The sequence below is a fragment of the Gadus macrocephalus genome, chromosome 1, assembly GCF_031168955.1.
Source record: "Gadus macrocephalus chromosome 1, ASM3116895v1".
Taxonomy (NCBI): Eukaryota; Metazoa; Chordata; class Actinopteri; order Gadiformes; family Gadidae; genus Gadus; species Gadus macrocephalus.
The window spans coordinates 14,725,603-14,752,671 of record NC_082382.1 but is presented as its reverse complement, the minus strand read 5'-3'; the positions used below and the strand labels follow the sequence as shown (position 1 = coordinate 14,752,671).

The window sequence follows — 27,069 nt, the reverse complement described above, 5'->3', positions numbered from 1 at the left end:
GCAATGCATGACCTTTTCATTCACGGATGTTCTGTTAATAAGGGCTAAATACCCTCTTATGTAATAAAGGAGAATGGATCATTTCAATAACACAAACATCTGCTGTTGCTCCAACCCGACGTCATCCGGCAGCTGGCTTCACTAATACAGGAGAGATGGTGTATAAATCATGTGTTTAACTGCTACCATCAACAGAGAACTTTTCATTAGCTTGATCATTTATTTTACGGTGTTGTCTCATCTCCTCCCATCTTCTACCCTTGGTTGGGTTAAAATTAAATTTCTCTGAACAAAGCTTAATCCTTTATATATTCAATCCTTTAATTTATGCGGAAAACCAAAGAAAACATTGCATATCATCAGATTATAATGAGGCATAACTATTGGCACAATAATGCTAGATGATGTATTGGTCATATCTTTATCATAACGGAAAAACATTTTTTTTTTATTCTTCTGGCTGGCATCAGGGTAGTGCTTGGGCATACTTGGCACATGAGAAGATTGGAACTAGTCTTCATTTGAAAAGAAGATCAGAAAAGAAGATGGCAATGTGTTTATAGGAAGATTGATATCCTGCTATTATAACATCCCTGCTCCACTTCTCTGGATCAATACTGAAGCTGAGAAGACGAGGAGGGAAGAAGATGACCTTCAGGGTTTTGGTCTCGGCTAAAACCCATGGAAAACACTCAACCTGCACTAAGTGTGTTTGTGTGTGTGTGTGTGTGTGGGGGGGGGGGGGGTGGGTGTGGGTGTGTGTGTGGGTGTGGGTGTAAGATAAAGACTGGCAAGGAGAGCTCAGCTGTTTAGAGACGCCCTTATCCGTTGGCTAGAAAGCCCTGATTGAAACATTTATGAGGGGAAAGAGGAATACGACTAGGGGGGAGAGGTGAGGGGAGGACATGTTCCGAGAGGTGGTTAGACAAAGGTTGTAGTAGGTAACACTTCTGCATTAAGTGCCTCGAGCCTGAGGCTGAGTCAATAGGTCATCAGCACCATATAATTCATAATGCCGCCCTAAAATTCCTCCATCCATCCACCCATCCATCCTTTTATTCAGACACATGCATACAGGCAAGGGGAAACAGGCAGACAGACAGATTGATACACAGGTAGACAGACAGAAAGATGGACACACAGAGACAGACAGACATGCAGAAAGGCAGACAGACAGACAGACAGACAGACAGACATAGAGCCAGAGAGACACACACTCACACACACACACACACACACACACACACACACACACACACACACACACACACACACACACACACACACACACACACACACACACACACACACACACACACACACACACACACACACACACACACACACACACAGGCAGACAGATAGATAGAAACACAGGCAGACATATAGACAGACATATAGACACACACACACACATCAAAACAAACAAAATACACACAACATTCTGTACATACAATGAGCAGTTCAAGAAGCTTAGAGCAAAGAACTGGGGACATCCCTATGATGAAGTAACAGGAGCCCTAACCCCTCATGAGAATGTGAGTGAATTCCTTTTTGTGTTGGAAGTTAATCTGCTGGCGTTTTATGGGATTAACCTGTCTGTGCCACCAAATACCCAAACATAGCAACATGAAAACAGAACAAACAGATTCCCGTGTATTAGCACACTCAAAATCATTTGGGTGATCTCAACACACACACACACACACACACACACACACACACACACACACACACACACACACACACACACACACACACACACACACACACACACACACACACACACACACACACATATACACCACAAGCACACACACACACTTTCGTTTATCAAATGGCTCCTGCTGTGTGTGTGTATACACGTGTGTGAGGGTGATCTTGTCTGATAGTTAAAGTTGCATGAGGGTGCTTCATCGTTAATGAGACACTTTGATGGAAAGTTCCACTAGAGAGTCAGGGATGAGGATAGAATAATACAACAGATAGACAGATAGTTTGACACATGCACACACACACTGACACACAGACGGATGCACACACAGACAGCGAGACTGACAGACACACAGAAATAAATCCAGACAGACAGAGAGATTGACAGACACATAGACATAAATCAAGACGGACAGAGAGACGGAGAGAGACATAAACATAAGACACAGACACACACAGACTGACAAATACAGACAAACACACAGACAGAGTTCTGGAAGGCGTCGTCAAATTACTTGCTGGGACATTGGAAGAATTGAAACAGGTCTATTCCTGTCCGCTGGGCCTCCCTGTGTCAAGTGTCACGCTGTCTGTGCCTGTATGCGCACGTGTGTGTGCATGTATGTGAGTGTGTGTGTGTGTGTGTTTGTGTGTGTGTGTGTGTCTGTGTGTGTGTGTGTGTGCGTTTCTCATTCTCACATGCATTTTCAGCTAAAATTAACTATGTTTGTTGGTTAACAGCTAAGTGCCGCATTGTATAATAATAATGGATAGAATTGATGTAGTGCTTTTTTAGACACTGAAAGATGCTTTACAGTGAAGGGGGACCTCACTAACCACCACCAGTGTGTAACACCCACTTGGGTGATGCACGGCAGCCAATCTGCACCAGAACACCAACTTGAGGTGGAGAGTGAGGGAATTAATGAGTCTGCCAATTATACAGGAGGATGATTAGGGAGCAAGATTGAAATAGCCTGGTAGGGCCAGGACACCGGGGAAGCCCCTACTCTTTGCGATATGTACCCTGGGATCTTTCATGAACTCAGTGAGTCAGGACCGGTTTTATGTCTCCTCTGAAGCACGGCGCCTTCCACAGCACAGTTTCCCCGTCACTGCACTGGGGCATTGGGATTGATGTTAAGGCCAGAGAGAAGAGTGCCACCTATTGGCCACCACCCGAAACACCTTACAGCACCTGGTATTCCCAGGCTGACTCCCATCCAAGTACCAACCAGGCCCGACCATGCTTAGCTTACGAGATCAGACGAGATCGGGCATTTACATGTTGGTAAGGCCGTATGACACACAGGTCCATATTTTTTAATCACTTTCTGTGATTTGAGGCAGCCGTTATGATGCAAAAAAATATAATGGTGTATTATATATCTTACATGTATTCATAGATATATATTTTTTTAACAGTGTGTATGTAATACCACAATGCTTTCATTCTCGAATCACCATGGTAATAGCAATAATTTCAAGCAAATATTAAAAATAAATCTTGATGGACTGATTATCATATCACATACACGTATTTTTAACTAAACAGTAGGTTATTAGGCATGGCAGAATCAAGATCAAGATCGTCTTTCTCTCTGCATGCACACACAAACTCTCGCACACACACACACACACACACACACACACACACACACACACACACACACACACACACAGACACACACACACCACACACACATACACACACACACACACACACGTGCGCGCGTCCAAATCAGTCACTAATACACGCAATGCAGCTCTGTGGTGAAACCTGGCAACATCTGTTTAGATGATTGAGTTTACAGACTTAATCACCTCTATCCTGCAGGGGCCAGATTATCAACCTTTAAGACGGACAAGCAAAGTTTAACAACCAGAGTCTGTTGGAGGGTCGAGTCCACCATGTTCCACACTTATGGCTCAACACTTGCCCAATGTAAGATTTCAATGTAAAAGTGATTACTAATTAAAGAGCTTTATGGTATAAAGCCCCCCCCCCCTCCTCCCTTTTACCATGTTTGGAAAAGTCTTTCAACGGTATCGAGGCCAGAGCGATCTGCAGAGAATCACAATGTGAACTCCTAAGATCTGATGGTCTCCCCAGTCCAGGATTATGCAACTGTAAATAACGTTCCTTGAAACTAAGCACATAATTTCGAAAAAACATTACTCTTTACATTTTTAACAAATGAGAAAGTAGGATTTCATGGAAAACGGTGAAAAAAACCTCAAATTCAGAGGATGGAACCATTTGATGTGAGAGACAGAGAGGATTGATTGTTTGGTTTTTGTTTGCGAAGAATAAAGAAAACAGAGAAGAAAATATTAAATAAACTAAAAATACTGCACTAACTTTGGGGGCAATATAGCAAAATAAAGCAAGTTAAGATTTGTTGTTTGCTTTTCTTAATCCCGTTTCTCTTCTCGTGCACTGTCCCTCTCTCTCCTAATTAAACATGCCGAAAGATCTGAAAAACCACAGACAAGTAGCAGACTATTACCATCGGAGCAGAACACACTGCAGAAACTAGGGGCCCAGATGTGCTCTGGTACTGGTGTAGACAGAGTTATGTCCTGTAACAACATCTTCCTCATTCCGGACATTTTCCACAGAGCAGTTAACAAGTGTATGCCCCCTGAAACAAACAAGTGCTTTCAGTAATGACATAAATATTGACAGAAAGAAACACTCACAGAGACAGAGAGAGAGACACAGGAACAGACGGACATACACACACACTAACACATGACATGGAACAAAGCCAGGAAAGGTGCCAGAATGCTTCCAACCATGAAATGTACTATTGATAAGCTTATCAAATATGGATGGACTCATGCAAGTTTAATGAGCAGATCTCCTCCAGGCCTCGTCTTCGCCCGGAATATTAGTCCTGGACGGAGATAGGTGACATCATGCTTTCGAGGCGATTCCTGTGTGTGTGTCTGTGTGTATCTGTGCGTATGCGTGTCTGTGCGTATGTGCTTGTTGACGCATGTGTGTCTGCGTATATGTGTGCGTGTGCAAGTGTACGTGTGTGTGTGTGTGCGCGTGTGTATGAGCCAGAATATCCATTTCGTTTGCAACCTAAATCAGAGTCTCGGCGTAAACCTATCCACGCGGTTGTCTGTCTTCCACCAGAAAACCACCAGACACCCGGCTCAGTTGACCTCCCCGAGCGTCATCCATGTCATAAACCTCAGCAGGAAGTGTTTGGACACATGCTCCTGATGTTCCTCTCCCGGGGGGGTTGAGGAAGGTGAGGGGTGAAGGTGTTTGAGGCTCCAGAGTGACGGGTGTCGGGTGGTGGGAGATCTCGCTACAAGGTCCGTGTTGCAGTGAGCCGTCTCAAGGGCTCACTGCACAGGACACGATTGTCTGACCGGGGATTTCTTCAGCACTCCCCGGTACAGTCGATACAGTGCTCTCACATGCGGCTCTGGATACCCACTGGCGTGTGCGTGTGTGTGCGTGTGTGTGTGTGTGTGGGTTTGTGTGTGTTTGCGTGTGTGTTGCATTACAGTGAAAGCAGAGACAGGTCGTTAGAATGCCTTCTTATATAACATGCTAATAGGTTAGGGGTTTTCTTGCCTTGAAGGAAACACCAAGATGGGTTATTCAAGAACACGCACACACACACACACACGCACGCATGCACGCACACGTTCATGCGCACACACACTATTAACCAAAGGAATGACAAAACATGTTGCATTTACAGTATGTTTTATACTGCACTGGAATCATACTGTACAAACAAACACATCCAATTATACAGTGTACTGGTCTTTAAGAGTGACAAACTGCACGCTGCTGTGGCCATCGCCCAGGTAATCATTTCATGAGAATATATCACTGGAGCTGTGGCTGTCCTCACATTCACACGGTAGCAGCAATTGATAAGAGAAAGGTCTGTCCTAAAACATCAGACCATACACTGTCTTCATCCTAATTATCACAGAAACTTAGTTATCAAAACACCAGACATCATCCTCATATATTACATTGCAATGTGTTTGAGCAATACATTCTTTCATACTCAAGTCATTGTTTGATTATAGTATTGTCTCAAACCTGTGGAAGTATTACATTGTTTATAAAATACCAGGCCTATGTGCCTTTGAACTATGATTAACTAACATATGGCGGATTCCACATAAATATATAAATCTATATATTTAGAACATAAGGCACTCAATTAAAGTACATACCGTAGAGTCAGTTCGACTATTGTGCTGTAAGATATTTGGTGAACAAATAATCTAAACTAAAGAAAACGGATAAAGGAGTTATTCATATTATATAGTCCTAAATATACAGTCCTGTATGCACAAGTTACACGTTCAAAAATAACTCTAAACTTAAATTACCCTGTAATATGACATTAAATGAACTCTTCTGTTTCCATTAAATAATGTTGAGAATGGTATCAAGCATAAATTAGAATTGATGCACTACATAAAACAGTTCAATTCTTCATCAGTGTCCTCTATTCCTTGAGCCATGTTCAAGTTATTTCAACTTGAACCCCCCCCCACACTTATTGCCCTATGTCATTCTGCCAGACGCCGTTGGACTTGTTCAGCGTGGTTCTACTTCCTTGTTTGTTTTCCATGTCCAACTTCATGGCCTCCTCCACAGCAGTGGTCATGGGGAGCTTGTCCTCAGCCTCCGTTTCGCGGTGGTAGAAGTAGTTGAAGTTGGAGACGATGACGGGCACGGGCAGGGCGATGGTCAGCACGCCGGCGATGGCGCACAGGGTACCCACCATCTTACCGCCCATGGTGATCGGACACATGTCTCCGTAGCCCACCGTGGTCATGGTGACAACCGCCCACCAAAACCCCTCTGGTATGCTGACAAACTGCGTATTGGGCTCGTCCACCTCAGCGAAATAGATAGCGCTGGAGAAGAGGATGACTCCGATGAAGAGGAAGAAGATGAGAAGTCCCAGCTCCCGCATGCTGGCCTTGAGCGTCTGCCCCAGAATCTGCAGCCCCTTGGAGTGACGCGAGAGCTTGAAGATGCGGAACACCCGGACCAGACGGATGATGCGCAGGATGGCCAGAGACATGTTGGCCGATGCGTGCTCCTGAGGTGTGCTCACCACCTCCGTGACCACCGTGACAAAGTAGGGGATGATGGACACGATGTCTATGATGTTCATCAGGTTGTGGAAGAAGTCGCTCTTGCTGGGACACACCAAAAAGCGCACAAACAGCTCGAAGAAGAACCAAACGATGCAGGCCGTCTCGATGATGAAGAAGGGATCTGAGAAGGTTGGGGGCTTGGGTGGCTGCGCGCCCGCGGATTGGTTGAGAGGCTTCAGCCCGCTGGGAATGAGCATGTCCGACTCTTCTCTGAACTCTGGCAGAGTCTCCAGGCAGAAGATGATGATGGAGATGACGATGACGAAGACCGAGACGAGCGCGACGCCCCGTGCTGCGTTGGAGCTCTCCGGGTACTCAAACAGCAGCCAGAACTGCCGATGGATTTCGTTGGTTGGCAGCGGGATCTCTGTGTCCTTTATGAAGCCCTCGTCTTCTCGGAACTGCTCCATGGCCTCACTGCCCAACTCATAGAAGATCATCTCATCTGTAAACACGTCAAGAGGAACGTTGGCTGGACGCCGGATCTTACCCCCCGACTGGTAGTAATACAAGATCCCGTCGAAGCTTGGCCTGTTCCGGTCGAAAAAGTACTCGTTCCTCATCGGGTCAAAGTAATCCATCCTCTTCGTCGGGTCCCCCAGGAGCGTGTCGGGGAACTGGTCCAATGTTTTGAGCTGAGTCTCGAATCGAAGACCGGCAATATTTATTATAACCTTCTGGTCGCCGTCGTCAAGACCACGCTTATCAACAAACAGATCCTCGCAGCACTCCTTCGCTAGGCGGCTGTATATGGTCTCACTCTCCTTGGTGGACTCGCTGCTTAGCAACAACTTCCAGTTGGAGATCATGCTGGCACAGCTTGTGCGCCCCCGTCTGCTCCCCGTATTCGTCTTCGGGGACTGGGGTACGGCCAGTGTCTGTGCCTGTAGGCCGGCCATTGAGGCTGAAGACCCCCATATGCTGGGGGGCAAGGTGCTGAAGTGGGAGGGTGTGGAGGCGAGTTGAGGCGCCAGGAAGGGATGGTCCCTCGTCGGGCTGCTCCGCTCCGGTGGCATGTCCACCGTGAGAGCGGTGGTCTCGTCTGCGTAGCTCTCCAGCTCATCCTCCAGGCTGCTGTCCACGTCGTCCAGGCCCTCCAAGTCGACCAGAGCCACCTCCATGGCTGTGGTGTCTCCAGATCAAGGCCCTGGGGCCCCAGGCGGAGAGGCACACACAGAACTGTACAGGAGGGATGTCCAGCTCAGTGGCCTGGATCAGGAACGGAAATAGCCAGCCCACAGCAGGACTCACAAGGACAAACACAGCGGCCCTGCTTCCACAGCCTGGTCCTCCTCCTCCCACCTGCAGAACGGAAAAAAACACAATAGTACACAATGAGAGAGAATAAGTTATGTGAGAAATGATATGCATGGCCAACTCTTATTCCTCGAGTGTAGTTCTACCTGAAAGCCAATTGTAGACACCCAGGTAAAGGCAATACCAATGGGAAGCAAGCAACCAAAGGTACTGGGAGAGTACAGTAGTTTACAGTACAGCGCAATAAGACAATTGAGCAATAAGGGCATTCAGTTGATCTGCCCACGTCATTCATTCACTCCCATTCAACGCTTTTATTGATAAGTCTCTTTCAGTACTGCATCTAATATGGGGGCAGGACAGTATAGTGCTTCAGATGTTGGAACTAAAGGGACTCTCATCTAAAAGAGTACATGTTCGAACCCCAATGATGATAGTTATGTTATTATAGAACTATTGTTGTATTATATGTAGGCTACGCCGTCGAGCCTTCGCCCTTTGGGCTAAGGGGAAGCTGTAAACGGAGCCCGATCAATTTACTCCGGCTGGACCCAAGTCACAAAGACCTACGTCACAGGGTACATCAGACTCAATAAGCAGTAGATGTGCAAAACATACAATTAAATTCTATTTTCTCAGAGGAACACGCAAAGCAATGATCCAGAAGAATAGAGTGAGTCGGTAACCTCTGACTCAACCCTTATTTTATAGAATCCATGAAAACCCACTGGCAGGCGTAACAATGAAAAGAGCAGCTATATCGGCTTAACAAAGCAACAAAGAAGCTCTGGCTTGTGTACCCTGAGCTTGTGTCGCCTGGGATCCAACCTCTGGCAAGCAAGCCACCTCTGCACATAAAGAGCAGACCCAGGGGAACCATGGGGTAGGCGGCTTTCATCAGCGCCGACAGGTGCACAACAGACACGGTGGTCACGCTCCAGTGAGAGCTGGGGAGCACCCAACAGGTCCAAAGAGCCTCGCTAGGCAAAGCCCCAGGGAGACGAGCTGTCTGGTTCCCACCGCCTTCACACCGTGTGTGAGGGAATTGTTTGTCTACAAGTGGAGAAACCACTGCAGGGGCGGACCTAGGCAACTGAGCAACAGAGGACTGTACAGCCAGCGTAACGGGCAGCTCCGCCTTCTACTTACAGCCATAAGACTGCAGGGAGAAAGCGGGGAAAAGTCAGGGTCAAGGAGACTGGTACACTGGACGAGTCCCCAGCCCGCTCATGAAGCCCAGGGGAACGCCACACGGAGGCGGAAAAACCCGGGCTATAATACGCTGTCCAAACGCAGACCCAGAGCCCCAAGGCAGAAGGGAGGGCGAAGGAGAGTGCCTCCCTACACATCGGGCAGCAAAGCTGTGTATAGCTGTACTGCCCTTTAGTCACACAGACTTTATCTCTTTCGATAATTTATATAAAATATATATTTTAGGGGTGCGACGATTCACTGATACGAATCGGTAAACGGCTAACACAGATGCGACTACATCGGCGTTAATCGAACCGTTTTTTCACTACACATGGGGACAGAGCGTGCGAAAAACAGCCATATAAAACGGCCATAACAGAATAATACAACATGTCCGAAAACGTTGAAATGATTTTCAGTGCACCAGGTCCAATACTGGATGTGTATTTAAAGGCCTTCAACATCAACCAATTAACAATCTTTGATAAAACAAAGCTTGAATCCCTATCGTGGAGCGATCTGAATGGTTGAAAAAAATAGCTAGTTAAACGATCTGATTGGTAGAAAAATTAAATTTATTCAGAGCGACCTGATTGGTAACATTTGTTTTTACCAATCAGATCGTTCAAAATAAATGTAATTTTTCGACCAATCTCATCGCTCGAAATAAGACCAATCTGATCGATCAGCGGGGGCGGGGCGCGCCACGGCCGGGGCCTTGGCGGGGCCGTTGAGGGGCCACGGTGGTCAAAGTAATAGAAAAGGGAGGACGAGCGCTGCTGTGTGCCGCATTATATACACAGTGACGTGGGGAATGACGGTGGTGCCCACGTTAATGGGTGCGTTGCTGAAATATTCAGTGCACGCGAATGACCGCACAGGAAAAGCCTGTACTGCGAAGCCCGGATGGCGGAGCCTACATGAAACAGAACACGGCTCATTAGGACATGTGTATAAAACGTAACCCGTAAAAGTCGCTATGGATGAAAGTGGTAACGGTGCTACACGTTAATGAGAACTGAGTCGTGTTACATGTACACACTCACCATCTATTGACCGAAATAAAGCTTCAACTAAATGTCTTCTATTATCTTAACGCTGCTCATGTAACTGGAGGCTCCTGCCGAAGAAACACTCGAGTACTGGGAAACACTGAAACCCCCATTAGGGAGATGGGTTCAAGTCCCCAGGCAGTAATGGAACCCACCCATGAGGAGCAGCTACATTACAATACATCACATATAGCTTCACGTACAGCTTCACTGTGTGTCTGCTCTATAGCTTTTCAGTTAAAATGGTCATCAGAAATTCATTGATTGATGACATGTATCAGTTCGCAAGACATTGATACGGCAAACTGTAATCTGAAAACAGTGACCTGGAAATGTTGTTGCTATTAAATATCTCAACATTTGAAACAGGATTTGGCACGAACACCCACTCGAATACACAAACATCACACACACGCACTCACGCTTGCACGCACGCACGCACGCACGCACGCACGCACGCACGCACGCACGCACGCACGCACGCACGCACACACACACACACACACACACACACACACACATACATACACACACACACACACACACACTCTTTTGCAAGAAAGAAACAAATAGGCCCCATGTGACCCAATGATCCAGTTCCAGCCTGGAAAAGGAAGGGAAGGTATCACGGGTTCACTGGGGCTGTGCATACATTAGCGCATAATTTACTGAGGCCTGGACTCCACCAGACACAGGGCTGACAGTGAAACTGCCCCGCTCCTCCCCACAGCATTTCCCCTCGTGACCTCAGATAAAAACGACCAATACACACAAAGCCCCAGATCTGTTCACACATACACCAGGTTTTTCCAAGTTCTACTCAGCCTTTCTGTGTGTTGTGTGAATGCCGATAGATGCAAATACTCAATCAAATATTCCCGTGGATCACAATATGTCACCTAAACCGCCAGTACACCAGTGTGCTGGGGGAAAGAGAGGGAAAGGGGAGGGGAGAGTGATGAGGGAAAAGTGTGGGGAGGGAAGGATGAAGGGACAATTCGCGGAACGAAGGATGTGGAAGCCTGTGCCGGGTGGAAGCCAGCGCCGCTTGGAAGCAAGCGCCGGGTGGGCCAGGTGGGCCGGGTGGGCTGGGTGGTTGGCGGGTTTGGGAGAAAGAGCGACAGATAAGGGATGCTTGGGTGGCGGTTGGCTGGATGGATGGAGAACGATACGTACAGGCATGGTGTCATTGGATGAATAGTCTGGGTATAATGGCGAACAAGCATGAGACGATGTTCCAACGGCAAATACCACATTGACAAAATGTTTCCTTGACATCGCAAAAATAATGTGGGTAAAGATTATCCTGTTCATAGAAAAAAATGACATTATTACAGTCTAAGCAATCTATGCTGCATCCCGGCTGCATCACCAACCACTACGCTCATCAATGTTCAATAATGGGACAACCCTTCCTCTGCAAGTGCGGAGTTAAAATAGCATCGTCAGCTAATATCATTGTTCTTTCAATAACTGAAATTTATCTTTGTGTGGTCACATCTAATTCCGACCGATGTGCCCTTTCCCTGACTAACGTCAGAGAAAGGGCACATCTGTACCGACAATAAGACACTTTTTGATTTTCTGAAGTATTCCCAATTTAAATTGACATTATTAATAATCAGAAGGATGAATATTGAAGATAGACTTGGTCGGGCGGTATGTTCAGATAAACATTGATTTCCCTTCCCTTTGATTTTACTAATCATCAATTCTGCTTCTACAAACACTTGTTTCTGTCTCCCTCCTTCAATGTATGCCTAATAAGCATGCAAAACATCCACTATATACCCAAATTACATGCAGTGTTTCCCCCAGCACTGTGTTGTTAAGCAACCGCCTTAACAACAATAGGGCCCCGCCTTGACTACCAATGTATATAAAAAAAAATATATATAATTTTTATAATTTTAATTATTATGCATTAACAAAGTAGAAAACTCTCGTAGGGAAAGAAAACATACTTCCATCAGGTGTCAAAAATAAAGATCAATAATGCATCTGTAATACTGTTCACAACAATGGTCGTGCCATAAAGCTTTTTGAAATTGAATTGAAACGGAGACCCCCCCCCCGCTCCTTGACCACCTTGACTAAGACATTTACTGGGGGAAACACACATGTGTGAACAAATTCACATTTTCACACTGCATATATACATGTCATGTCTACACATATATAGGCACAAACACAAACACACACAAACACACACAAAAAAACACACACAAAAACACACACATACGTCACACACACACATAAGCAAACAAACACTCACACACAAACCCAAACACACACACACAGACACACACACACACATGCACACACACACACGCACACACACTGACACCGCCAGCTCACCTTCCTTAAAGCCCTTAAAACCAGCAGAAAGTAAGAGGCCGGGTGAGCAGGAGAGAGGCATAGAAGAGAGGGTCCACACTCCAACAGTAGTCGTCTTGTCCTGCTCCCTTCTGCTGCTGCTTCGTCATTTGGGATCAGAATGGCTAATTCACACTCCATTGAGTAACCCTATGCTGGTGAGAAACCAGAGCTGTGGCAAAGGCCACAGGAATACACACCTACACCCACTCACACACACACACACGTACCCATGTATCAGAACAAACACATGCACAGAGCAAACAGACATTCACTAATGCACACTGAGCAAGTATGTGCACTGCACACAAGCTCATGCACACACACACACACACACACACACACACACACACACACACACACACACACACATACACACATAAACTCTCTCTCACACACACACACACACACACACACACACACACACACACACACACACACACACACACACACACACACACACGCACACACACACACACACACACACACACACACACACACACACACACACACACACACATAAACACACACATGCACAAAATTTATTCACAACATTTCAAACTAACTTATTTTTAGTTTTTTAAGTCACAATTACCAAATGTGAAATTGAATTTGCATTAGTGGCCGTGACGATCAAATTAAATGATTACAGGGTGTGTTTGTGTGTGTGTGTGTATATGTGTGTGTGTGGTTTGTGTATGTGTGCGTGTGCGTGTGTATGTCCGTGTATGTGTGTGTGACTGTGTGTGCATAACTTCTAATCTCAGTGATCTGATATTTAACAATCCACTCAAGGCCTCTCAGACGGGAACAGAAAACGTACCTCCTTAGATCTCCCCAGACTGCTTGACCCCAAACACACACAGGTTTTCCCTTTAGTCTGACTCGCTGATCGCTTCTTGTGATTTAGACCTTTTCACGTCTACTTGAGAGAAGGGCAGTATCATAAATGTGATTTGAGAATGAATAGTCTCTATTACTATTATTGTTCAAATCGATGAAAATATTTCATTTTTATTAATAACCGTAGTTTTTACCTCTCGTTATTTTTTCTTGCCATGAATATGTTGTCTGGGCTGGTATCCTACAGCGAAATGAAAGTAGAAAAGATGACAAGTGCAGAGAGACCTCTCTACTCATGTGTCTATTCATCAATTCATGGTTAATTATTAGATCAAAGGAAGATTTGTTTTGTAAAAGTACTATTGTTTGTGAGTTAAATCATGCCTTTTAGGAGAGGGTCCAGCCCAGGATAGAGACAGCTGCACACCAGTGGTTTTGGTGTTTATGAATGTTGGTAACTAGGGGGCAGCCAGCCTTAGTGGCCCCTATACCTTTTTTCTGTGCTGCATTGTGCTATTTATAGACAGGGGATCATGAGGAGACAAAGGCCATAAGGTAACAGTATGGTTAAGAGACACTTTAGCTAACACCAGCGATATGGGCATCACGGTTTGAATTATTAGAACCTTAGGGTAATCCCTTTGGTTTCAAAACACTCTGTAAACATGGACAGATGTTCAGACTGGCAGGCGATAGATGAGCTGCAAGTCAAGCGTATCATATCCAGCAGCTATAAGCTTCGAGCATCTGGAGCAATCTTTTTAAATAATCAAAATATTTTCCAGTGTTTTTGTACAAAGATATAATGTCATGCAGAATAGTTTTATAAAGAACAAAATACCATTCAAATGTAAGGTGGTAGGAGTTTGCCAGTTATTCTTAGAATAGATTTAAATCATTAGTCTGTCTGTGATATCAGAAGGGAGAGAGAGAGAGAGAGAGAGAGAGAGAGAGAGAGAGAGAGAGAGAGAGAGAGAGAGAGAGAGAGAGAGAGAGAGAGACAGTGACAGAGACAGAGACATGGAAAGAGAGACAGCCAGAGAAAGAGAGAAATAAAGATTTCCTCTAACCCATCCCTCTTTTAACTCATTTCTCTATCCTTCCAAGAATAAACCACAATTCCAAAAATAACTCGATGCATCAGAATAGCTTGCCTTTCCCTATCCCAAATGGCCTGAAATAAATACAAATAAAAACCCCTCTTATAAATATTATTCATTACAGCAAGATTGAGTGCGTAGAGTGCCAGATAATTCCTTGTCCAGTGGAGCAATGTGGATGTGCGTTGTGTGTGTGTGTGTGTGTGTGTGTGTGTGTGTGTGTGTGTGTGTGTGTGTGTGTGTGTGTGTGTGTGTGTGTGCGCGTGTGTGTGTGTGTGTGTTTAAGTGTTTCATTTTCTATTGAAAGAGAAGAAGTGTTTGAACTCATTATAGTTTTTCAATGTTTCTGTAACTCAGGGGGTACAGCTAATACAACTTATATTGGGTAGATGGCTCTGGGATGGTGGGACGGTATTTTGTTTTGCGCCCTGCCCACATGGGTGGGGATGTTGGGAGGGTATTGTGAGGGCCCGTTGGTATTTTCGGATGGGCGATCTGACCCTATTAAGAGGATTAAGCAGGCTGGGCAGCTCAGTGCCGAAAGCCGAAGAATCTCTCTCGTCACATCCACACAAATGTTAGTGAGCTGTCACAGATATATACCCATCACACAAAACACACATACACAGCCACACACACACAAACACACACACTCAGATATACATCCTTTTCCACGCACACACAAACAAACACACACACAAACACACACACACACACACACACACACACACACACACACACACACACACACACACACACACACACACACACACACACACACACACACACACACACACACACACACACACACACACACACGCACACACGCACACACACACAATCACGCACACAAAGTCATACTCTGCGCGGATGCATATGTTTACCCATAAACTGTGCGCGTGCGTGTGAACTCTAATTCTTAAAACAGGTGCTTGACGTTGTCTTGGCAGATGGCAATTCAGAATGTATTATTATGTATTCGATGCACTTTTGACCGCCTTCATTGGCCTTATGTGATCTTTTGACTGACAAATGACACATGAATCACCTCATTTCCATTTGTTAATGCATCCCCTCCAGCCATGCCAACTACTAAGTCCCATTAATAGACTACAAAGTGGGCATTGCTTTTAAATTTGCAAAGGTTAAGCAGGTCACTGTGTGTGTGTGTGTGTGTGTGTGTGTGTGTGTGTGTGTGTGTGTGTGTGTGTGTGTGTGTGTGTGTGTGTGTGTGTGTGTGTGTGTGTGTGTGTGTGTACATGTGTGTGTCTGGTCTGTTGGTTTGTGTGTGTGTGTGTGTGTGTGTGTGTGTGTGTGTGTGTGTGTGTGTGCGTGTGTGTATTTCCCAAAACTGGTGTGGAGGGTGCGGGAGGATTACAGGTCACTGTCAGTATTTTTTGAGGTAAGTGATCACTGATCATTTAAAACCACTGCTATAGCTTATTGCTCTGACTCATAACTGATTAGTCTTTTATTTGTATTCATTGAGGAATACGCCTATTTCTAATGTGAAATCATTCAGTGTTTGTGTATGGGATACACAGGAAGAACAAACGCTTCAGAGATTGGTGAGGATGACAGGAGGGTCTGAAGGCAGATGAGACCAAATCTTCCTCTGGCTCATTGACAAGATGCACTCACACCCGCACGCACGCCCACACACACACACTAACACACAAACATGCATTCCACACGCATGTGTGCGCACACACGTACCGAATGACGTACACGCAAGCACTCACGCCTAACGCACTTGCGTGCGCACACGCACCCACACACGCACCACACACACACACACACACACACACACACACACACACACACACACACACACACACACACACACACACACACACACACACACACACACACACACACACACACACACACACACACGCGCGCATTCTGTATGCCACCCGTCGCATAGGCTATGAACAGGGACCAAGAGAAGATCAGCAAGTAATCACATCGATGGTAGAGCACCAAACTCCAGCAGTCAAATTAAATTGCGACCAGATAAGCAGGTAAGTCGGTCAAATTGAGAGCAACAACGTCTTTTCGCAATTCAGGCGGCGGCGGAAAACTCCAGCACGGCCGAACAAAAAGCTGACACACATATTCTGTGTTTACAGAGACATGAATGCAAAATAACCTACGTCTGTTCTGCCTACAAAATATATTGTGACAGGTATGAGTTCATAAGGTCAGATCTCACGATCAAAGTATTGGCAGAATGGTCCTTAAAAACATCTGTTCAGATAGCAAACATTGATCCTATTTACCCAGAAAGAAAGGGCTACTGACTAATTGATAAATATAGGCCTATTGATTCACATATGTCACAATAATTTCCATCATGAGGCATTGGAGAGAGTAATGATATATTGATCTCTATCTATATCTAAATAGGGATTAATCCTCTTGTTTCCAAAACGATTGCCTATAGTTAACAATGCTTCCTTTGTGCTACAACGGGATAAGATAAGGCCATCTGCTGTGAATGACCACACTTATTCCTCATGGCATATCATGTCACTAATCATAAACTATCAAAACAAGTGGACACACGCACACGCACACGCACAACACATTATATGTATATCTAGTTCAAAATGCACATTGAGTCAGCGTAATTGAGTCTTGTAATTCTGGAATATACAAATATTTTTACCTAAAATAGCAAAACGGCAGCGCTTAAACACCCACATTTTGAGGTTATAAGAAAAATGATTTAACAGCTTGGGTTGCGTCTCTTCCACCTGTCGACCGAGAAGTTACCCAGAGTAAAGACAGCACTAGCCCACTCAGCGCTAACGACAGGCCTCCGCTTTATATCGGCGGCGCAACAGCTGGTCACAGAAAAAGACGCAAGGTGATCCACGCGCTCCTGCCCTGGAGTAGTTTAGAGGAAAAGGAAAACGCCGCCTACCTTCGACGTTGTGTCAATAGTTCCCCCTCGGCTCCTCAAACTTCCTGGCATCGATCACGAAAGTTTTCCCACTGCGGACCTCGGTGGAGGCATGGTAACCGTGCACGGACAGCGCATCACCTTTGGGTTTACCGCGTGGACAGACGGCACATCCGGAAAGTATCCCGCCTAATCGCCCACGAGACAGATGTGAGCGTGATATAACAACATGGCCCTGCTCAATTTGGCCAATTTCCCAAAAATCTGTTTGTTTCGTCCTCCAAAACTGTGTTGCCCCGCACGAGATAGAGCGGGAGAGAGAGAGAGAGAGAGAGAGAGAGAGAGAGAGAGAGAGAGAGAGAGAGAGAGAGAGAGAGAGAGAGAGAGAGAGAGAGAGAGAGAGAGAGAGAGAGAGAGAGAGAGAGAGAGAGAGAGAGAGAGAGAGAGAGAGAGAGAGAGAGAGAGAGAGAGAGAGAGAGAGAGAGAGAGAGAGAGAGAGAGAGAGAGAGAGAGAGAGAGAGAGAGAGAGAGAGAGAGAGAGAGAGAGAGAGAGAGAGCGGGGGAGCTAGAGAGCGGGCGGGAGAGCGAGAGGGAGAGAGCGAGAGATGAAGTGATAGAGATTAGGGATTTGTTACTCCCCAACCCAAGATGTTGCTTTTTGCTTTTTTTCGTGAATTGAAGGCCTCTCTATAACCTCGATTTACAAGAGAGACTTTAAAACCAATTATGGCAACATTTTACTTTATACACTTAGCCTGCATTGTATTGATCCAAGTTGTTGTTAGATCGGTATCCTGAACCATTGCTATCAAACAACACTTTCTTGCAATTAACCAAATCAATCGCCAGACATTAGATCCTCGTTTTCCAATTAAACGATCGTGCATATATGAGTGGCAGTGTGTTTGACTCCACACTGACCCCTGTAGTTCATTGTAGACTGCTATGGTCTTTAATAAGTCCATGCGTGATGCGCGCAACAGAGGATAACGTGCTTAGGTTCTTAGTAGTGGGTTTCCCCCTACAGGCTTGTAGTGGAACTGCACTTATATTTACACAGACAAAGTGAATACATTTATTTGGCATTTTTCTTTTGATGACATACCAGTTGATTTGTTAAATCGTACAAATCATCTCCTACCCAAGTCTCTCAAAGGCCTAACAGAAGTAGTAGCACGGGACCATTATGTCTCTGGGGAGACGAAAGAGGGGAGGGAAAGTGAAGGGGCTGAGGGTTTGGGGGTTGAAGGAGAAGGGTTTTCTGAAGCTGGAACATTAGCTTGCCCATTTTTAGGTTGTTTGTTATCCTTCGCTCTTCGTTTCATTATGAAATTGTTTGCTCTACTACCTTATTGTATTATTATATGATACAACTCACTGTGATATATGTAATATACCACTTTAAGTGATTACTTTCATAGCAGGTGGTAGTAATTCATGGCTGGAAAACAGCTGACAGAAGACACCAACTTGTGAATGACGAAGGACACGGGAATCCTGACCCGGGTTCCACCCCACCCGGGAACCACTTTTACTGTCAGCCGACGGTTAATACGCCTGGTTTCAGCCGGTTTGAACTGAGGTCGATGATGAGCACACCGAATCAGAGACGGTATAAACCCTTGAGCACAAGAGACGTTAGCAAAGCTAAGTATCCATTGACTGATAATGCTCTACAATCAGCCCCCTATTAAGCCATCCACTCATGGAGCATAAGAGGCACCAGGATTCACCTCACGTGTGCGTGAGTGTGTGTGTGTGTGTGTGTGTGTGTGTGTGTGTGTGTGCGTGCATCTGTGTGTGGGTGTGTGTGCGAATGTGTACGTGACTATTTCTGTATGTGTGTATGTGGGGCGCAGCATACTTGTGAGTATGATCGACGATATTTGGGTGTGTATATTAAGTATGTTCGTGAATTCCTGTGAGTGTTCTGTTTGTGTGTGTGTGTATGTGTGTGCGTGTGTGTATGTGTGTTTGTGTGTGTGTGTGTGTGTGTGTGTGTGTGTGTGTGTGTGTATGTGTGAACGGCACATGTGTATGTGTGTGTGTGTGTGTGAATTGCATGCGTCTGTGTATGTGTGAAGTGCATGTGTGCATTAAAGTGTATGTGCCAGTGTGTGTGTGTGTGTGTGTGTGTGTGTGTGTGTGTGTGTGTGTGTGTGTGTGTGTGTGTGTGTGTGTGTGTGTGTGTGTGTGTGTGTGTGTGTGTGTGTGTGTGTGTGTGTATGTGTGTGTGTGTGTGTGTATGTCCCTGTGCGTTGTGTGGTAAATATAGCCTAAACCAGATCAAGCAACACAGTGGAAAGCAGGGGATTAATAGCAGGTATAGAGAGCCTAGCCTGAGAGGATCGAAGGACGTCCAAAGAAATGTAGAGCGAGGCATCATTCTGGAGGCTCATGAATTATGGATGAGCTGGAGATATTTTAAGACCCCATATCCTGTCTGGGAGCGATGCGTGACTGAGGTAAAGAGGTGTGTGGGAGGAGGAGGGGGGGGTCTGTTAATAATTGCATTTTTTTCCTTTTTTTCCCTAAACGTTATGACTCGTTTCAGATGAATCCAAGGAAAACAAGGAGACACACACAGAAGCTTACGCAGACAAACAACTAGCAGCGTGCAGGTGCCCCGTCCCTCCTGTAATCCACCTCTCAGACTGAGAGACTATACCACAAAAGTCCTTCATCATGCCCATCACAACCATCAATGCCCAGCGCCGATCCAAAGCAGTGATCTTTTATTCAGGATCAATGAGGTGTACTGCTTTCTGTTGCTCTCCTGAGCGGGTCCAAGGCGGCCCGAGGGGAGCCGGTGACTTACGCCGGTGACATGACTTAAGAGGTTTCCCGCCACTTAAGAGGTTTCCCGGATTAACAGCCTGATGCTGCTGCTGGTAAACGTCCACTCACCAACAGAACCCGTCTGATGGAGAGCTGTGCCTTTTTGGGGGTTTTCTATGGATGAACAAGCCGAGATGCATACCTTTATTACACACTCGTGATCTGCCTGTTTACCAGATACACACAGTCGCTTGTACATGAACGCACCGGGGCGTTCACGACGGACGACCTCCGCCCCGACAATGGGATGCCCTGCTCTTCTGGCTGAGAGACATAACAAGGCAGGACCTTTAGACAATAACGATCACACTGACACATAATCTATTTAGTTCTGTCTCTCTCTGCCCTTGTCAGAGTGTGTGTGTGCACGTGATTGTGCGTGTGTGTGTGTGTGTGCGTGTGTGTGTGTATGTGTGTGTGTGTGCGTGTGTGTGTGTATGTGTGTGTGTGTGTGTGTGTGTCTGTGTGCGTGTGCATGTGTGTTTTGTGTTCTGCTTTGAGTCCTCTAATGCCCTTCCAAATAGTTTGATTGCATTACTCCACGGATAATAGGATAGTCAAGGATCGTTAACAGGTGACAGGCAACCTACTGCATCAGAAACTTGTTTCTGCTACAACTATACTAGTTCAACCGGTACTTTTTACTATTGCCGTGTATTATTATTGTTGAAACTAAAACAGGTTAAATAAATTGTGCTCATGTGTACAATTGAAGTTGAAGAACTTCAGGAGGAATATAAAACGCATGTGATCAAATGACAGTTGACAGCTAGTATAGTTAGATAAGATGCACTTTATTAATCCCAAAAGGGAAAATATCTATTATCCTACATTTAATTTCCAAATACTGTACTGTCCACATATATGGCCACCCCCACACAGTTCCAGTACATTTGAACATATTCATGTTGTTTTGTGCTTTCTCAGATAAACACTTCATATCGGCGCAGATGGATTTTTTTTTTTCATCGCACGGTTTCCTTTCCAAAAGGTTTCTCTTTTACCTCCCATTACAGGGGCCACTCCACACAAACGGGGCCGGGGGGATTGGGAGGGGGTCCCTGTAACCGTCTGGCTAGTCTGTAAGTAAAGGTGTGTGATGGAGGGCACTGCGCTGTACGCAGCCTCATGCCGTAAATCACAGTTGGCAGTCTGGGAGTCCACAGTGGTGTAATTTTCCTCCTTCAATCCCCCGCTCTCTCTTACAGACCTCTTTACTGTCCATTCTGTCCTCTCTTTCCTCCTCTCTTCTTCTACTCACCCTCCTGTTCCACACGGAAATAGGCTTTACCCCCAATCTTGCCTCAACCTGGACAAATAATGCTCCTATTCTCTCCTTGTACGCACACATACACTTACACTCTAACAAACAAACACACACACACACATGCGCACGTACAAAACAGACATGGACACAGACATACTCACAGACACACACATGCACTGTGGGTGTGGTAGAGAGATTAACAATTGTGTGCCCACTCTATGTCAATGCGGGTTGACATAAATAAAGTTGTAGGTGACAGGTTTTTAACCTGCGACTGTATTGGCATGTAAATCATCCCACTGCAGTGGGAGGCTAAATCTGCAGCCGTGCAGCCACCCACACAGACACACACACACACACACACACACACACACACACACACACACACACACACACACACACACACACACACACACACAAACACACACACACACACACACACACACACACACACACACACACACACACACACACACACACACACACACACGCACGCACGCACACACACAAACACACACACACCCACACACACACACACACACACACACACACACACACACACACACACACACACACACACAAACACACACACACACACACACACACACACACACACACACACACACACACACACACACACACATACATCAGATATATGGGAACCCGTCTATCACAATAATAAGCCTAATATAAGAAAGTAGTAGACAAAACGTAAATAATATATTGCAATTTTGAACAAAGAGCATTGAGGGACTTCTTAAGGCCATACAGTTAAGAGATCTATAGTCAATTCAATTTAAGTTGCAGAGATGAAAATATTTATTTCATTTAAAATATTGTTGCCCTCCTTGTCGAGGTTTACATTTCAGTAAGATACAGGCAACCTCAATACCCCCTTCTCCCTAGAAAGACATAAGTGAAGGTAGTTCGGTGCCAAAGCCACTGAACTGTGAGCTCATAACCATGCTGGACCGCCTGCATGTCTACTTCTCCCTCTTTATATGTGTCTGACTTGCTGGCATATTGGCTGACTGGCTGGCTTGCCGGCCGGCACTTTCAGTGAAGTTTCCATATTGGAAAGAACTCAAGTAATGCCCCCCCTTTCAACACCGGCCTAATAATCAAACTGCAATCAGTGGATCAATATCCATCAGTTGGTCTGGGAGGCTGCCCCTCTGGCCGGTGCTTCTAGGTTATACCGGAACACAGGAGGGCCGGAGCAGCCAGAGGGAGCATTACACTGCTAATAAATGTCCAGGAAAGGAATTAAATCACCTAGCCTGCATTAGGAGAGGGATGGTGGAAGAGGTGGTGGTGGTTGGGGAGACGGTGCCCAGGGAGCGAAAGGGAGATGGGTATAGGAAAAACAAATGTAAAAGGGGAATGAAAGGTGGGATAGGCCTATAATCAGGACACAGGATGGAGAAACAGAGGTGGTTTGATCCTGAGCAGGTACAGGGCCAACAAGAGCATAAGCTGAGTATAAAAGGAGACATCTGACGACACCTGACTTCGATACTAGTTCCATTATCTCTAGCTCTCATGCAAACAGATTGAGAACGCTTCTTCACCTGCTGCACCCACCAGCCCCAAAAACACGCACCCATCAGTGTGTTATATATAGACCCAAGGAACCACAGAGGACAGCAGTTTGTTTCAATTTGTCGGACCCCGACTGCTTCTCTCTACACTCAAACTGTATCCAAACTGACCACCGCCTCCCCTGTAATGGACAGGAGGAGAACAGCTGGCCGCAGGAAGAGCTTCTTAGCCTCGCTGGCCTCATGCTTTTATGGCGCGTCGCACAGGCACTTTGAGGTTGGCTCTTCCGCTCCTCTGCTAGTGCTGGACTTGAGAGCACCATGAATGGGAGAAACCTGTTACTGCTCTTTCTGCGTTATTGTTGCTGAGGAGAACCACGCCACCATCTCTAGCGTGTGCAATGAGAGACCCAGCGGGTAATGATCTTTTTAACACAAGGCTGGGTTTAGAATGAGATGAACATGGATTATTGTGCTACTACAATCTACAGAAGATATTTTAAATCAAAACAAAAAAAGTTTGCTAGTTAGCGTTAGAATCAATTCAAGCTCAGGTTAAACATAACAAGCTTTTCTTTTCAAATATAGTTTCTTAAGGTGCTTTTACCAGTGTGGGTCAGACAACAATCACAAATTGACATGAGAAAAAGACACACAACAGTGGTTTGAGGTTACCATAATGATATAATTATTAGTGTTGTCATCATCAAGACCATCATATAACACTCACTTTTAACAGTTATATTCATTTGGGAGGATGATATATGCTTCTTGTGTCCAGTCACTCCATAGTTTCTCTCTCCAAAAGGGCATTATTCCATTATAGTCCTTGTAAAGTGCATGACAATAATCCACATCCGTGGATGCATTTCATCATAACAATGGTAATGTATTTTTATTTATATTTTTTACTTCTATTTTTGTTACAATGGTAGAAAACACAGGCTTTATACAGACATCTGAGGATATAGCCATGACTACACACCATGGCACATTAATGGAGCCGAGTGTGTGTGGTGTGCATGAGCAAGCATACATTATTTTGTATGTGTGGGTGTCTGTAATTGTGCGTGGGTTTATGTGTGTGTGTTTGCGTGTGCATGTGTGTGTTTGCGTGTGCATGTGTGTGTGCGCGTGTGTGTGTGTGCGTGTGTGTTTGTGTGATCTCAGCACTTGCACTGCATGAGGCTCCAAGGTGAACCATGACATTCAGTAAGCAAAATTGCAACATCAAAATTTCAAATAAAAACAGCGTTGTTATATTGTATTTGCAAAGACAACATAAGCAGGCAGATTTTAAACAAAAATCATAAACCCCTTGGGGATTTTCTCATGGATATAATTCTGTATATTTCTTTGTGCTTGGGGGAGGCATATAGATCCTAGGGTATAATTGACCTACGTTAATAGGTTGTATTTCCTTGTATACATTTACGAAGCACACATTTTAATTCCCTGCTACATAGGAATCTGTACATGGCAGAAGCTTATTGTTAAAGCTGAAGCTTTTTAGGCATTTTAAGACATCATTAAAAAGCAGCTGTAACGCTCAGATACATAGTTAACACGGCTACCGCCACTGGCAGTAGATTGTGGTCCATTCAGTTTGTGGCTTTTGTGTTCCATGGAAAGTCAGCGTTCTGTGTGTCGACCGCAGAGCGAAGTCAACGAGATCGACAGAAAGCACCTGCAGTTGCTATGGTATTGTCCGGTTTGTGTGTGTGTGTGTGGGTGTGTTGTTGTTGTTGTTGTGTGTGTCTGTACAGATATATTGTTTTTTGAGTGTGTGTGTGTGTGTGTGTGCATTTGCAGGACATACAACACATGGTCAATGTTCTCTGGTCCGTTAGTTATTTCAGGATATAGATTTCCCGTCCTAGCGTTCCTAGGGTTGATGGTTGCTTTCCATTCGGTTCCCTTTCCCCCATCATTTTGTCGAGTTTTATGGGTGAAGGAATGACTCAAGAGCAATCGTTCAGGCATGAGCATACCGAGTAACATATTCAGTGTTAGTTCAAAGCACTGTTGGGACATATTATACACACACAGTAAAGAAAATACAAATCATAATACTAATTACTGCGTCGATGAGGATGTTAATAAGTTTAGTTTGATCTATTTTCGGCGCCAACCCTTCTTCGATTTCCTAAATCTATTGTTCAGGCATTAGCATACCGAGTTACATATTCCTTGTTAGTTCAAAAGCACTGTCGGGAAATATGATGCATACACAGTAAAGGAAATTGAACTAAAAGTACAAATTGCTGCAACTATGAGAATATAAAGTTTAGTTGTATCTCTTTTTTGCTCCATCTCTTCTTTTTAATTGATTTCCTAAATCTCCTGGATCTCCTGACACAGCAAAATGCTGTGTAAACTGGCAATGTCAGAGCGGCTAAGTCTACGGCTGATTTAACACGGCCTTGAGTTCCAGCAGAGTGAAGCCAACACACACACCATAGAAGATTCACTATGCCCCTGCCTCTCCTATACACTGGAAAAGCGACTGCAGATGCCGACACACACACACACACACACACACACACACACACACACACACACACACACACACACACACACACACACACACACACACACGCACACGCACACACGCGCACACGCACACACACACACACACACACACACACACACACACACACACACACACATGCACACACGCACACGCACACGCACACACACACACACACACACACACAACTATGCACACAAAGAGAAACAAACACACACACGCACACATATAGAAAGCTGGGGAGGAATCCCCACCTCCTCAGATATTCTATGCATATATCCAGATGGTTGATTACAAAGAGCTGTGTTTGGGTGAAATAGGGGAACACTGACTAGCTCTCTGTATAGACCTCACCCTCCAAGCACAGAGCACACATCCTCTGCCCACCCCCCCACCCCAGCCTTTCCTCTGAACACACGAAGATGCACTACATGGACACACCGCATCTCCAGTGGTCGGCAGGGCATGCAGCTCCGATAGAGATCCACTCAAGACACACCCCAGGAGCATTAGGTTCCACTCTGCTGAACACCAGCCCCGTGGCTTGTATACCCCTCATCTCCTGTTCATAGGGGACCAACATCTGTTGTTATGAATCTGATAGCATAGACGGCTTTCTAGCTGAGGCTAATTTGGACTTGTGAAGAATTGACACACAGCTTTGCATCTCTGTTTTTCCTCTTCCCGTTAACCTTCTGGACTTTCACCTTATTATTTACTTTACAGTGGAGCTGGTTAAATGTCACTCATCACTTAGTTTTTAACAATAAATCGGTGCATTTGTCAATCGGCATACAACATCCAACCAGTCAACGTTTGTCTTTTATATATTGCACTTAGCGGTCGCATTTGTCGTATTGAAAAAATAGAGATATATGTACTTTTGCTCTAATAGATGTGTTATTTTTACATCATTCACACTTTGCATGCTACAAAGACTAATTCATAGGGCATGCATGCTATTTGGATAAAAAGCTTATGAAATAGGCTTATAGCAGGTCCTGGCAAACTTTCCCTAGCATTTCATCGTTGTCAAATTGTACCGTAGGAATTAAACAATTTAGTATGATGGATTGGAAGTAGTCAACTTTGGAAAAATGTGTCCTCTTTTACAATCAAAGATTTGTCATGTGGCAGGTTTCTTTGGTGAACTTAATACAAATAAATCAATAAATAAATGCAGTCTGGTCTCATCAGGATAAATTCTAGTCTAGTCTCGATTTAGTCAACAATTGTTGGCTTGTTGCAACTTGGATCAACCCCCCTCTGAGATCAATACTGACACGGTTTGGG

The 27,069-nt window shown here is 45.1% G+C and overlaps 1 protein-coding gene and 1 pseudogene across 2 annotated transcripts; both read right to left on the bottom strand.

The window, feature by feature from the left end:
- Positions 1-2,899: 2,899 nt before the first annotated feature.
- On the bottom strand, positions 2,900-3,018 carry LOC132467809 (5S ribosomal RNA; annotated as a pseudogene).
- Positions 3,019-5,429: 2,411 nt separating this feature from the next.
- On the bottom strand, positions 5,430-18,223 carry kcna10a (potassium voltage-gated channel, shaker-related subfamily, member 10a). Of its 2 annotated transcripts, none has more exons than XM_060048211.1 (2): positions 17,622-18,223; positions 5,430-8,172 (listed from the first exon to the last, which is right to left on the bottom strand). In XM_060048211.1, exon 2 carries the CDS (start codon positions 7,989-7,991, stop codon positions 6,261-6,263), a length of 1,731 nt encoding a protein of 576 aa, XP_059904194.1. In that variant the 5' UTR covers positions 7,992-8,172; positions 17,622-18,223; the 3' UTR covers positions 5,430-6,260. The 2 variants fall into 2 exon arrangements, with proteins under 2 accessions (XP_059904194.1, XP_059904203.1); XM_060048220.1 differs by lacking the exon at positions 17,622-18,223 and adding an exon at positions 12,732-13,285.
- Between the last annotated feature and the right edge of the window lie 8,846 nt (positions 18,224-27,069).

Bases quoted from the DNA above. Each gene is read 5' to 3' on its own strand.
- kcna10a (XM_060048211.1), bottom strand. From the start codon at position 7,991: ATGGAGGTGGCTCTGGTCGACTTGGAGGGCCTGGACGACGTGGACAGC.